This window comes from Scylla paramamosain, chromosome 28 (genome assembly GCF_035594125.1).
Source record: "Scylla paramamosain isolate STU-SP2022 chromosome 28, ASM3559412v1, whole genome shotgun sequence".
Lineage (NCBI taxonomy): Eukaryota > Metazoa > Arthropoda > Malacostraca > Decapoda > Portunidae > Scylla > Scylla paramamosain.
The window spans coordinates 8,959,505-8,976,565 of record NC_087178.1 but is presented as its reverse complement, the minus strand read 5'-3'; the positions used below and the strand labels follow the sequence as shown (position 1 = coordinate 8,976,565).

At 39.1% G+C, this 17,061-nt stretch overlaps 1 protein-coding gene across 3 annotated transcripts in view; it reads left to right on the top strand.

The window, feature by feature from the left end:
- The first annotated feature begins 1,186 nt into the window (after positions 1–1,186).
- LOC135114892 (gamma-secretase subunit Aph-1-like) overlaps positions 1,187–17,061 on the top strand; it is a 28,904-nt gene continuing 13,029 nt past the window's right edge. For 2 of the 3 annotated variants that reach the window (XM_064031112.1, XM_064031111.1), the window contains exons 1-4: positions 1,187–1,413; positions 14,916–15,035; positions 15,375–15,475; positions 15,613–15,863. In XM_064031112.1, coding sequence (XP_063887182.1) covers positions 1,301–1,413; positions 14,916–15,035; positions 15,375–15,475; positions 15,613–15,863 — 585 coding nt within the window. In that variant the 5' untranslated portion in view covers positions 1,187–1,300. The remainder of the gene's footprint in view (positions 1,414–14,915; positions 15,036–15,374; positions 15,476–15,612; positions 15,864–17,061) is intronic. The other variant, XM_064031113.1, reaches the window with a different exon arrangement.

Here is a 17,061-nt window from a genome sequence, read left to right as displayed (position 1 = left end):
TATTGCAGGGATCCACGGGAGTCTCGTCAAGACCGAGTGGTAAACGGAGGAAGCATGCTGGTGAGCCCCTGGTGGTGGTGGTGGTGGTGATCCACGCACAATATACCATAGCAGCGTAAGTTGGTGTTAGGATACTGTTTATGTATATTCTCCTCACTCTCAATACCATATATGTAAATTATATTCCATCCAAGACACAGTTTAATAGTATTACTGGCAGCTCCTCTACGTTACTACGCTGGCTTCGTGTAAAAACAGAGCAAAGTATGACATCAATCCTTGCTGCCAGTACGAGGCCTCGGTGCTACCGAAACCCCTCTCGTGTCTATTCATCGTCTCACGAGGTAACAGATGCCTGGCTGCGGCCTCACGCGAAACAGATTCTGTAGAAATTGTTTCACGATACTGTTATAATGCCTCGGTCCACTATTGTCAGTCACCATCCATTACTCCTCGTACGTCACTAACAAATATTCAGTATCACCACCCATCACCAGCAATACATCCAAGCGGTAGTCCGTGAGCTACGTATTTAACATGACTGGCAATTCTCGTTCCATATTTATAACGTTATGACAATTACTCCATGAGGGAGTTATTCGATTGTCGTATATTTTCGCATTTGTTAACACAACCGCATGATTTTGTAGACGATATCTAAGAAACTCTTCACGCATTTTCATATTGTTATTCCTCACGGCTCATTATGGTTTACTACTTACGCCTGTGTTTAAGGGTTTATATTCTTATATTCATGTATTCATGTAAATTATATTCCATCCAAGACACAGTTTAATAGTATTACTGGCAGGTCCTCTACGTTACTCACAAAGTCCTTTCCTCGCCTGATATTAATGTTTATCTCGCTTATGTATTAGAAAAGTAAATGTTACCTCACAGTCTAATTAAATGTGCCTGCTATGCATCTCACTGAGGCCAAAAACTCTCCACTTTGTTGTTGCGTTTTATAAGGAACTGTTTATTTGCAACGGGGCCGTTTCTTTTGGTGTTGTCACTCCATTTACATTGATATTATGTCATAATCCTCACCAGTAATTGTTTTCTTTTATTTTCCATAGTTTATTAAGATATTTCCATATATTTTCTCTCAAAATTATTTGTAGAGCAAACACTCGTCTCTGATTGGCCAGAATGCAGTGCGCAGGACAACAACTCCGTGCTGATTGGTCGAGAAGCTCTGTCTGTCAACAAGAGTCTGGGGGAGTTGAGAGTGAGTCAGGCGGTAGTTCTGTGACTGAGTTTTGATCGGTGGAGGGCTCACGTGCCCCTTCTAGCCAGCATGACGGTGGCTGAGTTCTTCGGATGCGGCCTGATCGCCTTCGGGCCGCCAGTCTCCATGTTCGCTCTCACCATAGCACACGACCCCATCAGGACCATTATGCTGGTGGCCAGGTAAGGCGCGGCGGGGGACGCAAGGGGTGTATCAGAGGGGTGCTGCGTCATGAAGACACCGGAGGAGGACCTAAGAAATTAGGCAGAGTGGTAGAGATCATAACAAGAGGAAGAGAGGGAGTGATAGTGCACATGCTGGTTATCACCATTCATTCTCTCTCTCTCTCTCTCTCTCTCTCTCTCTCTCTCTCTCTCTCTCTCTCTCTCTCTCTCTCTCTCTCTCTCTCTCTCTCTCTCTCTCTCTCTCTCTCTCTCTCTGCAATATCTAGTTATGTTAGCACAAGTGTATGTTGTGAGTAGGTTAATATTGCATTTTAAACCCTCCTAGTGTTGGTTACAAAGTTGTGGTGCAGCTGTGTGGCATCAAGCGACGTTTAGTTCCAGAATATCCCTAACTAACAATTAGGAAACAACATGCCTGCATGTGAAGGCGTATTTGCAAGATATTGCTGCTGGGAGATGTCTCTGAGTAGACAACGCCGTGGCTTGTTTAAACATATAGAAAAACAAAGCTTTAGCTATGGAAGGAATTAAAAAGAGAAGAGCATTGAGTAAAGAGTGTAATAAATGTGGATTTAAAAGAAAGCTTAATGAAGAAGAAATTTGTAAAAATTGTAAAGACGACATAGGGAGCCAAGCATCAAGTAAGGAAGTCTGTAAATACTGCAAGATAAAGGTTAGTGATGATGAAGAAGGCATTCGCTGTAATAAATGTGCATCATGGAATTGTGCAACTTGTGAAAATATAAGTATAACTTTACCAAAAGCACTTGAGAAAGATGAAAATATGTTGTGGTTCTGTAAGACATGTAATCCACATATTCTGGCACAACTTGAAGAAGCTGAAAAGTGCAAGTATAATAATAATGAAATGAAAAATGAACTCAAAATAATGAGGGAAGAAAACAATGAAGCAATGAAAAGATCAGTAATCTAATGGAGATTGTTGGAGAGTCAGAGAAAGATAAAGTCACTAATGCCACTGAGTAAAGGAAAAACTCAAGAAACAGATGGTGGAATTTCAACATAAAATTGATAATATGGATAAGAAATGGGAGGAAAGAGAAAAGGAAATGGAGGAGAGAATAATTAAGAAAACCATAGAAATAATGGAAGGAAGAGAAGAAAAGAAAAGAAAAATAAACTTGCAATTTTTAACATAGAAGAGGATGAAACCCTAAATAAGAGAGAACAAGCAGAGTGAGACCTGAAAAAATGTAAGGATCTGTTTGTAAATAAACTAGAGACTGAGGAAGTAGAGCTAAAGGAGATATCAAGGTTAGGAAAGGAGCAAACAACAGAAAATGAAGAAAGGAAACCAAGACCAGTTTTAGTCAAACTAAGAGTCCCACATGAAATGGAACATAATAAAAATGCAAAGAAATTAAGGAATACTATAAGAGATGAGTATAAAGGAGTGTATATTTCACCAGATTTAACATACAAGGAGCAACAAAGAAATAAGGAACTTAGAAAACAACTACTAGAGAAAAGGAATAATGGAGAAACAGAATGGTTTATCAAAAATGGCCAACTGAGGAGATAATCTTTTTGTAAATAAGCCAAAAACTAATGAAGTATGAATTTACTTAAGTTTTAGTTTAAAATTTATAAACATTCAAGAACTAACAAAGGTAAAAAGAATTGAATTAGAAAAACTTATAGACAGCAGCACAATACTATGCTTAACTGAAACACAACAAAAATGGTTATCAGTAAATTTCAGTGATGAAATAAGTTGTATAAACAGAATGAGGAAAATATCTGACAAAAGAGGTGGTAGATTAATGCTTCTTTAAAAAAAAAAAGTAATAACATTACTATAAAGGAAGTTGAGTCAAAATCAGAAGACTTACTTATAGTAGAATGTGAAGTGTATACTTTAAAATTTACTTTAATAATTGTTTATATATCTGTAAATGATAATACAAGGAATAAATTCATAGAAAAGGAGTCCTAGCATTAGGAAAGAACATACATGGAAAATATATTATTGTCGGAAACTTCATTGGTCACATTGGGATTATTGAAAAACAGAAAATAAATAATAATGGTATGCAAGTGCTTAACATTTCATAACATCTGAATCTTAATATATTGAACTGCGATATAGACAGTTAAGGAGAGATGGCACGGTGAAGAGGTCATCAGTGTAGTACTATTGACTTTGCATTGATAAATAAAGAATTGAATAAGTACTTTGATAATATGAGAATAGATGAAAATGGTGATGAGTATGATTTATCAGATCATAAACTAATAACTGAATTTTTGTTATCATGGAAAATTACAGGAAACCCAAGAAGGGTCAAAGTACAAAGAAACACACTACTTGAAAATAGATGAACACACTACAAAGGAGTATAAAAAGAATTAGAAAAAAAAAATAACACTAGTGAATGCATGATGTCAGACATAGAAATAAAAATAAAAGAAACAGCAGATAAAACAATGAAAAGAACCATAAGAAGGAAAATAGGGAATGCAAAACTAAATGAGGAAGATAGCAGAATAGAACCAACGTGGTTTAACGAAGAAATAAGAACATAAAAAAAAAAAATACAACTGGAAATTACAAAATTCAACAACTATAGAAAAAAAAGGAAAATATAAGGACCTATACTACAAGCAAAAATAAAAAAGCAAATTAACAAAAAAATGAAGAAAAAATAACTTCAGAAGCAAAAGCAGACAAAAACAACACAAAAAAATGGCAGCACATGAACAAGAGGTAAAAATAATAATAAGAAAAAAGAGATTATACTGTATGATGAAAAAGGAGTACAAGAGAATATACATGAGTATTCTATGAAGATTAAAGAATTTTGTGAGAAAATTTATAACTAAGAAAAAAATAATAGACCTGAAATATGGAATAACAATATAAAACAAGAATATGAAAATGCGCTCAAGAACTATTATGACAATAGATAAATTAATATAGATAGTAATGAATTAACAATACCATATCAGTTAAGAGGACACCAGGATGCAGCATTCATAATAAATACTAATGATATAAAACCAATGAAAGATTGTAAAATAACAATGACTGAGTTAGAATACCAAATAAAAAAAGACAAAAACTAAAAAAGCAACAGGACCCACTGAAATTAAGATAGAACTTCTTATTGCTATGTTACACAATGATAAATGTAAAACGACACTCCAGCAAGTATCAAATAATGTCATTGATACTGGAATAATCAATAATCCCAGATACATGGAAAACATCAAATCCAACAATAAAAAGATCTGAGACCAATAGCCCTTACAGTCACCACATAGAAATTATTAATGGAAATAATAAAAAATAAAATGTAAAGACACCTACAAGAAAATGATAAATTAATGGAAGAACAAAATGCATATACTGAAAATAAAAGAGTAGCAGACAATTTATTTATAGTAAATTACTGTATACAGAAGAGTTACGAACATAAGAGATCACTTATATTAATATCAGTAGGCTTTGTAAAGGCATTCGACAATATAAGCAGAGAAATGTTAATGAAAGTAATGCTAAAATATAAGATACACCCAAAGTTAATTGACCTCATTGCCAAAGTATATACAGAGGACAACACCAAAATATTCCTTAATGATAAAGAAACGTATAGTATTGAAATAACGAATGGCATACGACAAGGATGCAATAGGTCAACTGACATATTTTTTATGGTGACATATTATATAATCAAAAAACTTAGTCAAACCAACACCAAATTCAGGAGTGATGTATGTGCCCTGGCCTCAGTATTTTTCGCTGATGATGGAATGCTTCTCGTAACCAATGAACATGAGGCTAAACAAAATATAAAGTCACTAATAGAAGTAGCAGAGCACTGTGGATAAATAAAGAAAGTAAAAAAGCAACATATTAATTTTTAACTCGAACAGTGCTAATGAAAACATAGAAGAAATAAAAGTTATTCATCAAATAAAGTATTTAGGAACAAAAATAATGAACAAGAGGATCTTTCTGCTTGAATATAAGAAAAATATTATACAAGAAGCAAACAGATATGGAAACATGATACTATCCATCACAAGAAGAAGCTGCAATAAAGTTCTCATAGGAACAACATATTGGAAAAGTGTTGTTCTACCATTAATAATGGTTGGGGGAGAAGTAGTAAACTATACAAAAAAATAAATAGATACATTACAAAAAAGCAGAAATCATTCACTTCAGCATCTTCATACACATTTAAAATGTCTTTTCTAAGCCTATAAATCATTGTCCTCTGTCTCCTTTCTCCTTGTTGTGATGCATCCATCTTGATTGTGAATACTTAAGTGTTGGAAAAGCAAGTTGACACCGCACATCCACAACAATTAATTTCGTTGTTTGCTAAGTGTACTTAGGTAGAGTAAGTGTTTTGGAAGGTTGGAGTTAAGCATTCTGCCAGTACTTAAATGTAAGACTTGAAAATTTTGTCTGTTAAGTGTAGTTAACAGTAGCAAGTATTCTTCATAGGTATAGCCCCAGAATCCCTTTAGGAAATGTAACTGCCCTGTGCTGTTGTATCATAGACTGATGCACATGCCAATATGCATGGTATGACTCAGAGCTTGTACTTACATAAAATTCATATTAATTTTTTTTTTTTTTTTTTTTTTTGTAGAAGGGACACTGGCCAAGGGCAACAAAAACCCGATATAAAAAAAAAAGCCCACTGAGATGCCAGTCCCAGAAAAGGGTGCGAAGCAGTAGTAAAAAATTGAAGGATAAATGTCTTGAAACCTCCCTCTTGAAGGAATTCAAGCCATAGGAAGGTGGAAATGCAGAAACAGGCAGGGAGTTCCAAAGTTTACCAGAGAAAGGGATGAATGATTGAGAATACTGGTTAACTCTTGCATTAGAGAGGTGGACAGAATAGGGGTGAGAGAAAGAAGAAAGTCATGTGCAGTGAGGCTGTGGGAGGAGGGGAGGCATGCAGTTAGCAAGATCAGAAGAGCAGTTAGCATGAAAATAGCATTAGAAGACAGCTAGAGATGCAACATTGCAGCAATGAGAGAGAGGCTGAAGACAGTCAGTTAGAGGAGAGGAGTTGATGAGACGAAAAGCTTTCGATTCCACCCTGTCTAGAAGAGCGGTACGAGTGGAACCCCCCAGACATGTGAAGCATACTCCATACATGGACAGATAAGGCCCTTGTACAGAGTTAGCAGCCGGGGAGGTGAGAAAAACTGGCAGATACATCTCAGAATGTCTAACTTCATAGAAGCTGTTTTAACTAGAGTTGAGATGTGAAGTTTCCAGTTCAGATTATAAGTAAAGGACAGACCAAGGATGTTCAGTGTAGAAGAGGAGGACAGTTGAGTGTCATTGAAGGAGAGGGTATAGTTGTCTGGAAAGTTGTGTTGAGTTGATAAATGGAGGAAATGAGTTTTTGAGGTATTGAACAATACCAAGTTTGCTCTGCCCCAATCAGAAATTTTAGAAAGATTAGAAATCAGGCGTTCTGTGGCTTTCCTGCGTGAAGTGTTTACTTCCTGAAGGATTGGACATCTATGAAAAGATGTGGAAAAGTGCAGGGTGGTATTGTAGGAGTACATAGATACACCATTAGAAGTTCGAGGTAGGTTCCAGTAATGCGGTTTACACCTCGTTGGGTACTGCCACGGTCTCGGTCATTCAGCTGACTGGACGCCTACCTAAAACACCACACACTCACGCCTGCAATGGTTTTCCTTTATTGTGATTTAAGCACCACCTGGAGTTTGGGCCTCTGTTGTTGTATATTTGCTGTGAGCGTGTCAGAGGAATCTAACTGCGCCTGTGAACAGCGCCCGCAAATAAACTCACGGCACCTGTCTGGAAGTTTCTGTACCGATCCCTACTCTACAAGTGGTGACCCCGGAGTGACCAGACATAACGTGATCATCGTGGAGCAGGGACGGCCTACGGACTGTGGTGATTGGTGGCAGACTATAACTACACAGTGACTATATGCTGTTCGTCCAGGTACTCTATTATTTTACTTTTGTCCTGTTTGGAATCTATGCCCTTGGAACTATGCCAAACCAGGACGAGGCTTCGCTACTTACATCTAGTGCGTCGCAGGATAGTGTTTCTTCCGTGACCGCAGGTGTTGCCGTCAAACCACCACCCTTTGATGAGACTTCAGTAACACGCTGGTTTACAATAATTGAATCACAGTTTGTTCTTACCAAGATCACTGTTTCAAGTACTAAATTTCACCATATATTATCAAATTTGCCACTTAGAGTAATCAATCAATTGAGTGATGAAGTCATCAATTCTTCAGATTATGGTGAATTAAAGCAATCTTTGATATCTCTTTTCACCAGGTCAAAACCTGAACTTTTTGACTCTCTTGTTAATCAAAATAACATAATGTGTGACAGACCTTCCACGTATTTGAGAGAGTTGCGTAAAATAGCTGCTCAACTAGGGGTGGATGATTCCTTTATAAAGTTAAAATTTTTGAAAGCATTACCTAGTAGCATCAGACCTCTCCTAGTGACATATGAGGAGAGCTCTACACTAGAGAAACTGGCTCGTGTAGCTGAGACATTATTGGCCTATGGCTCAAGTAATGCAAGTGTAAACAACAGCGCTAATGTTTCCATGGTGGAAGGTGGACAAGTGTCCAGGTCTGCGAGCCGGAACAGAGATAATGGTAATAGAGGGCCAAATTTCACTTCAGCTAGTCAGGATAATGTATTTTCTAGAACTTGTGTTCCCATTGGAGTGCGCGCCTTTCATGAAGGTCAGCGTCCTCAGGTGTGCAGGTACCATCTGTATTATAGTAACAGGGCAAAATCATGTAAACGATGGTGTATACTTTCTTCTACAGCTTCTAATATTTTGCCAGATTCTCGCCCTAATTCTCGTTCTTCTTCCCCCGCTCACGTATTCCACCAGGCGGGAAACTAGTAGGGCAGTCCGTAGAAATATCAGTTGCGACCGTCGGACTGCCACTTAGAGTAAGTGCCACAATCGGTTGCAAGAATTACCAATTTTTGATAGATACTGGTTCATCACTTTTGCTGCTTCCTAATGAATCAAAACTTACTCCATTCCTCAGGCCAACTGCTGTTACTCTTACTAATGCTTCAGGTAAACCCATACGTTGTTATGGTGAAGTCGATGTAGACCTTGGGATACGATGTATTAGGCGTTCTTTCCCTTGGTCTTTCGTCATTGCTGACGTTATACATCCAATTTTGGGAACCGATTTTCTTGCAGCTAACTCACTAATGGTAGACTAAAAACCAGTTGCTAATAGACTCCTCTACCCAATGTAAGATTCCTCTTGAAGTTTCTTATTCTCCTATTTCTTCATATTTGGTTAATTATAATGGGGTAGACTCAAAAGCTGTTGAACTCCTTTCTCAGTTTCTGGTTCTCACTTCACCTTTGCAGTTGTCAGCTACTACACCTCCTGTGGAAACTATACACCATCGTATTGATACAGGTGACTCACCTCCTGTACATTTCAAAGCAAGACCTTTGACAGGTGAGAAGCTCAAAGCGGCTAAAGATGAATTTCAGTTTTTGCTTAATGCTGGAATCATTCAGCACTCTAACGTTCCTTGGGCGTCTCCTCTGCACCTCGTGCCTAAGAAGGAGCCCGGTGCTTGGAGACCTTGTGGTGACTATCGCGGACTCAATAACGTAACTGTGAATGATAAATATCCCATACCACATTTGCGCTGTCTCACCATGTCACTTAAGGGTAAGACCATATTTTCAAAGATCGATTTACAGCGTGCATACTTACAGATCCCTGTGGCCAAAGATGATGTACCTAAGACTGCAGTATGCACACCGTTTGGTCTGTTTGAATTTTTGTATATGCCCTTTGGTCTTAAAAACGCAGGTTCCACTTTTCAGCGCTTCATTGACACCATATTGGTTAATGTTAAGAACACTTTCACTTACTTGGATGACATCTTAGTAGCTTGTACAACTCTTGAAGAACACATTGCTGATGTTAAGACTGTTCTTTCTACTTTAGCAAAACACAACTTAAGACTATCTATAGATAAATGTGAATTTTTCAAGTCCTCGCTTACCTTCCTTGGCTATGAGGTCAGTGCTCATGGAATTAGACCACCTCAAAACCGCGTCACTGCAATTTCAGAGTTTCCTTTACCTCAAACTTCAACTGCATTGCGCTGTTTTATGGGGATGCTAAATTTCTTTAGACCAATGATCCCTAATTTTGCCGATGTTGCTTATTCATTGACAGAACTCTTACGGCATAATCCATCTTCTAAATCTCTCTCATGGACAGATGTTGCAAGGGACTCCTTCAACAATTTGAAGCAAGCCCTAGTCACTTGTCCTACCCTCACCTATCCCTCTCAGAAGGCAACTGATTACCAGCTTGTGACTGACAGCTCAAGCTTCGCAGTTGGCGCAGCTCTATACCAGATTATAGATGACACGCCTACGCCTCTAGGATTTTATTCCAAAAAGCTCTCTGACACTCAGAAAACCTATTCCACCTATGACAGAGAACTCTTAGCTTCTTATTTGGCTGTCATTCACTTTAAAACACTCATTGATGGCCACTCGGTCACCTTGTTCCTTGACCATAAACCTTTAGTTTCTGCCTTTCATTCTAAGTCAGTTGCAAAGTCTGATAGGCAACAACGGCAACTTTCTTTAATCTCTGAATGTGTATCATCAGTAGTGTACATCCGTGGGGACAACAATGTTGTTGCCAATTGTTTATCAAGACCATCATGTGCAATTTCAGTTGATTCTTTCGACTTGTGTGGCATAGCTCGTTCCCAGGAAGGTGACACTGAGGTCAGTTTGTACAAGGAGAGATTATCCAATTATACCTTGCCCTCTAATCTTGCTCTATGGTGCGACACATCTACCAACGCACCAAGACCGTTTGTTCCTTCTCCTCTTAGGATAAATGTCATCCTGGTATTAAAACCACTGCTAAAATAATTAAACAACGTTATTTCTGGCCTTGTATGGACAAAGATATAAAGGAGTTTGTAACGAATTGTCTTAAATGTCAGCAAGCTAAAACATACAGACACACAATATCACCAGTTTCTCCTATTTCTACTCCTACTGATCACTTCCAGACTGTTCATATAGATATTGTTGGACCATTGCCTCCTGCTACTCTTCCTAACTACCCATACCCTCTCCCATACAGTTACCTTCTCACTTGCATTGACAGACCGACAAGATGGACGGAAGCTATACCTGTAATAGACACTACCGCGAGCTCCGTCGCTATTGCATTCGTGGCTGGTTGGATTTCTCGTTTTGGAGTACCGCTGCAGGTAGTGACAGACAGAGGTGCTCAATTTGAAAGTGAGTTGTTTTCCAAGCTTTCCTCAATTATTGGCTTCCATCACATGCGAACAACTGCTTATCATCCTCAAGCGAACGGTATCATTGAACGCCATCACCGCTCTCTAAAATCAGCGATACGTGCTAGACAAGAGAACTGGTTTTATGCTTTGCCCATAGTCTTACTTGGATATCGCTTGACACCTAATATGACCAGTTACTCGCCATTCACTGCTGTCACAGGAACTCATATGTTGTGTCCTTCTGCAATTATCACTAAAGACTCGCCAATATCAACAAACAAAAATACTATACACTGCTTGATTAAAGAAATGCAGGCCACTGATTTTTTATAACATTTCATCAGGTGAATGTCACTCCTCATCTAAACCATATGTTCCTAACGTTCTGTTTTCATGTTCAAAGGTCTGGGTGCAGATTGACAGAGTTCACAAAAGTTTAGAAGCTCCTTATTCGGGACCTTATGAAGTAATACAACGTGACCCGAAATATTTCATCCTCAGACTACCTCAGGGTGACACGTCTGTATCAATTGACCGTTTGAAGCCAGCTTATATACCAATCACCAGACAAGCACCATCTAATGATAGAGATGACCTGACTACGTCTACCTTAGACTCTAATTCATCTCCTTTGCCTGAAATCTCTGCTTCTACACCTTCCCCTTCTGCTCATTTCCAGTCTGATCTTCCTCGCCATACCATACCTAACTTCCCTCGTATAACTCGTTCAGGGAGGACAGTGTATTTCAATCAACACACTCACTATTTATATTACTAGGTGAACTCCGTTCTTGAGGGGGGAGTATTGTAGGAGTACATAGATACACCATTAGAAGTTCGAGGTAGGTTCCAGTAATGCGGTTTACACCTCGTTGGGTACTGCCACGGTCTCGGTCATTCGGCTGACTGGACGCCTACCTAGAACACCACACACTCACGCCTGCAATGGTTTTCCTTTATTGTGATTTAAGCACCACCTGGAGTTTGGACCTCTGTTGTTGTATATTTGCTGTGAACGTGTCAGAGGAATCTAATTGCACCTGTGAACAGCGCCCGCAAATAAACTCACGGCACCTGTCTGGAAGTTTCTGTACTGATCCCCGCTCTACAGTATCATCAGCATAGGAATGGATAGGACAAGAAATTTGGTTTAGAAGGTCATTGATGAATAATAAGAATAGGGAATAAGAATAGATAGCATGAAGTAGTCAGAGGGTGGAGGAAAGGGAGGAACAAGCCCTGAATCATCCAAGGTAGAATTTTTAGCAAAGGTTTGAGTGAAGAGTTCAGCTTTAGAAATAGATGTGATAGCAGTGGTGCCATCTGGTTGAAACAGAGGAGGGAAAGAAGAAGAAGCAAAGTTATTGGAGATATTTTTGGCTAGGTGCCAGAAGTCACGAAGAGAGTTAGATTTTGAAAGGTTTTAACACTTTCTATTAATGAAAGAGTTTTTGGCTAGTTGGAGAACAGACTTGGCATGGTTCCAGGCAGAAATATAAAGTGCATGAGATTCTGGTGATGGAAGGCTTAAGTACCTTTTGTGGGCCACCTCTCTATCATGTATAGCATGAGAACAAGCTGTGTTAAACCAAGGTTTGGACAGTTTAGGTCAAGAAAAAGAGTGAGGAATGTACACCTCCATGCCAGACACTATCACCTCTGTTATGCGCTCAGCACACAAAGACAGGTCTCTGACACAGAAGCAGTAGTCATTTCAAGGAAAATCAGCAAAATACTTCCTCAGGTCCCCCAACTAGCCCCATCTAGCAGAGGCAAAACGCCAGAGGCACCTTCACTTAGGGGGATCCTGAGGAGGGATTGGAGCGATAGGACAAGATGCAGATATGAGATTGTGATCAGAGGAGCCCAATGGAGAAGAGATGGTGACAGCATAAGCAGAAGGATTAGAGTTCAGAAAAAGGTCAAGAATGTTGGGCATATCTCCAAGACAGTCAGGAAAACGAGTAGGGTGTTGCACCAATTGCTATAGGTCGTGGAGGATAGCAAAGTTGAAGGCTAGTTCACTGGAATAGTCAGTGAAGGGAGAGGAAAGCCAAAGCTGGTGGTGAACATTGGTCTCCAAGAATTGGAGATCTCAGCAAAAGGGAAAAGAGTCAGAATGTGCTCCACTTTGGAAGTTAAGTTGTCAAAGAATTTCTTATAGTCAGAGGAGTTAGGTGAGAGGTATACAGCACAGATAAATTTAGTTTGAGAGTGACTCTGTAGTTGTAGCCAGATGGTGGAAAACTCGAAAGATTCAAGAGCATGGGCACGAGAGCACATTAAGTCGTTGCGCACATAAACGCAACATCCAGCTTTGGATAAAAAATGAGGATAGAGAAAGTATGAGAGAACAGAAAAGGGGCTACTGTCAGTTGTCTCAAACACCTGAGTTTCAGCGAGGAAAAGATGAGGTTTAGAAGAGGAGAGGTGGTGTTCTACAGAAAGAAAATTAGATCTTAGACCACGAATGTTGCAAAAGTTAATGAAGAAAAAGTTGAGGAGGGTGTCAAGACACTTAGGGTTGTCATCAGAAGGGCAATCCGACCTGGGGACATTTGTGGTCCCCTCCCCAGATGGGGACTCCGAGGCTGGTGTAGGAGTCACCATGAATTTTGAAATTTTGAGTGAAGGGTGTGTGTGTTATTAGGTGCTTGTAGTTTTGTTTGGAGGAAGATAGTTGTCTTTAGAGGGCAGGCTGTGACTGCTCCCTTGTGTTGTGAGACACAAAGGGAAACGTTCAGTGAGGTCAGCTGGGTTTAATAGTAAGTTCACAGCACCCCCTGATCCAGTGCTTTAGACCTCACTGCTGGTGGTTATACCAAAAAACAAATGTTCATACAAAAAACAATGAAATATAGAAAGAGTACAGATCACCAAGTAAGGATGTAATGATTTCAACAATGAAGGAGTGATGGTGTGGACATGTCTGGCATGATGATGATGGAACAATTTAAGATGTTTCATAGAAAGTTTGGTTTAGAACATAACCATGAGTATACTGAAGGATGGTTGCAGAGGTTTCAGCATTTCAGTGTATAAGGCTTGTGCAGGAAAGTAGTTGGTTAATGAGGGAGAAGCAGTAGAAAATGAGAATACATTGACAAATGCACCAAGCTTATTTCCTCTTTTCTTCTTTTGATCCTGTTGTATTTGAAATCATCCTTAGGTACACCAGGCACACTATATGGATATTTTTAGGCATACTGGAGGGTGTCAGCTAGACACAAGGATTGTTGTTGGTATGCATCAGAGGAGCACAGTCTGGTGGAGCTTAGGTGTAACTCTGACATTGGTTTTAGAACCTTCAGGAACTGTGTTCTGTGGTTATATAATAGGCTGCCTACTAAAACCTTCTTTACAGACAGTTATGATGTAGCGGATAGTACTGTTGTGGAATTTTATGCATTGTAAGCTGTTTGTACCTGCCATTTGCATCACATGCAATATTGTCATTATTAAGCATTTCTGTGATAATACAAGCCGTGATGAGTGTTAAACATTTTAGCATTTCCTTATATTATCATATTGTCCACTTTAGTCTTATATTGTACCATGAGATAATATTTTTTCTTTACAGTTTATTTTCAAGTACTATTACTTTTTAGGTAAACTATTTTTTATCATTACCTATCATTTTTTATTATTGTTATGGTTATTATTATTATTGTTGTTGTTGTTGTTGTTATTGTTGTTGTTATTTTATTTTTTTATTATTATAATTAATATTAGTATTACTAGTATTAGTATTATATTAATATCTGAAATTTTTACCTTTATTAACTTTGTGTATAACAAATTACAATATTTTCCTATTCTTATGTTTGTTTTTTTATGGAGGTTCTGTAGAGCATCATTTGTGGTGGATTAGAGCCAGGTAAACCAAATAAAGATAAAGATGAAAATATTAGAGGTGTCAAGGGCTAATCTTTGCTAAATCTGGAAAAATGACTTATTTGGGATGGTTCTAGAACCAAGGATGCTGAAGTAATGATGGTCAGTCTTTAGTATTACTGAACACTGAAGAAATTTCAAGTAATAAATGGTATAGTGATGATGTACATATCTCATTTTGTATTATATGAAACAAAAGAAATGTAATGGGTTATTATCAATATTTATAACCCTTTTGTACAATCATCCTTGCTTGTCTCTAAATGTTATTTCCTGATTTTTCACAGTGCATTTTTCTGGCTGCTGGCATTGCTCTTCTCTTCCATCCTGTACTGTGCAGTTGTACAGCTGCAAGACACATTAGCATTTGGACTGGTATTCTCTGTGTTATTTCAGGAACTGTTCAGGTATTGTATTTTGTACTATCATTCTTTTATTGTTGTGGTGACTGAAAGCCATATTTGTTGCTGTGGTTGTATCTCCACTTAATCTGGCAGATCACTTGTTCAGTGATGAGTTATAATGATGTGGCAATATAGTTCAGTGAAGTGAGAGATATTCAGAGACATATGTCTAATGTTTTGCTTAATCCAGGTATGTAAATTGATGTAGAATATCACTGTGTTCAAGCAATACAAGGTATAGTGCACTTGAAAAGTCATGCTGCGGAAGTAAATAGAAATTTTGCAAAACTATTGTCTTCCAAAACTTGAATTAAAGAAACTTAATTATTTTTATCCTGTTAGATTCCTGTGGTTCTTGCTCATCCAGAAGGCAGAGGGAGGACTGAAGAAGGTCAGCGATGGAAATGTCCAAATTGTTGAGAACAAGCACATCTTAGCATATGGTAAATGAATTATGATAATGTACTGTGTTTACAGAAATTACATAGTTTCTCATTGTGAGTCAGTTTGCCTGTGTGTGTGCATTTTCAGCTTGATGAATCTTCCTATTGAAAGTAAATTAACACTACTAATGATGCAGTGTCGGGCCTCGGCTTTGGTGTCATCTCCGGCGCATTCTCCTTGGTCAACGTCTTGGCTGACATGACCGGCCCCGGCACCATTGGCCTCTTCCATGATCCCCAGAACTTCTTTGTTGCCTCAGCTGTAACCAGTTTGGCCTTTGTCCTGCTGCACGTGTTTTGGGGCATCCTTTTCTTCAATGCCATTCATCGGCGTGTCTACCTACAGCTGGCATATGTGATCCTCTGCCACCTCCTGGCATCTTGCATTGTGAGTATCACAACACTGTAGGGCATGTCCACTAGGTTGTGTCAAGACATGAAAATAGGATAAATGAGAGATGGCCCTATGATTTCAAGTTGTACCTGGATGTCCTAAACCAGAAACAAAAGCAAGATAAAGATTTCATCTTCATTTACCTAGCCCCCTTTTTCAACTGAAAATTTGCATTTTTTGACCACTTTCACTGAGTTTGACCTCTTCCGCTAACTAAATTTATGGTTTTAAAAGTCCTTTTTATCGTATCCAGAACGTGAAAAAATGTATTTGAAAGCCACTAACCAAGTTATGTTACAAAATATCCATACTGAATTACACCAGCTTAGCCATTGATCATCAGATTAGCCACTGATTGCCATTTCATGACAAAGAAACTGAGAACTGCTATTTACGCAACCATATGCAGAAGCATAACAACTGTTGGATCACTTCATAGAACATTGTGTGTTGCATTCAGATATTGGAACAGTCTTCAGATATGGTCACAAGAAATCACAAATCTGCCACAAATCTAGTCAAAAGAAATCTGACTGCACTTCAGAGTCGTTGCAGAGGTTTAATTGGATTCCATGTAGCTACGTACAATCTACTTGGTAGTGATCTTTGTGATGCCGATGAGGCCCTGCTTGCTGTTGATCCTGGGTACCAGCTCAATGTGCTGTGCCCTCCCTTAGATGAACCCATCTCTCCACTGAGCACCACAGACAGCACTGGCTGCAGCTGTCACCTCCTTCACAGCTCTATTGTCTGTGTGTGGCAGAGATAGTACTTCACTACCATGGGCCTCGTCATGTACTCCAGTAAATCAGACTTTGTCAGGTTGCAGGTGACAATCAGCTCTGTAGTGCCATCCCAGTCGATCAGGTTCTGGAGGTTGGTTGCCCGGACGTTGAGGTAGGAAAGTGTCCACAGTCTGAGCGAGCTGTCCCCCATCTCCTCACCCCTGATGGAGATGATCTTGAGGACAGCGAACCTCCTCTCCTCCTCCTCCTCCTCCTCCTCCTCCTCCTCCTCCTCCTCCTCCTCCTCCTCCTCCTCCTTGCTGCAGAGCATTGTCATCAGGATCGCCTCAGAGTGAGCGAACCATGCAGAGGACTGGACGGTCAGCATGAAGGTCAACTGCACCTCTTTGGGTTGGGTGCAGAGGCAGGACAGCTCAAACAGGACATTCCTTAGACCGTTCACCCAG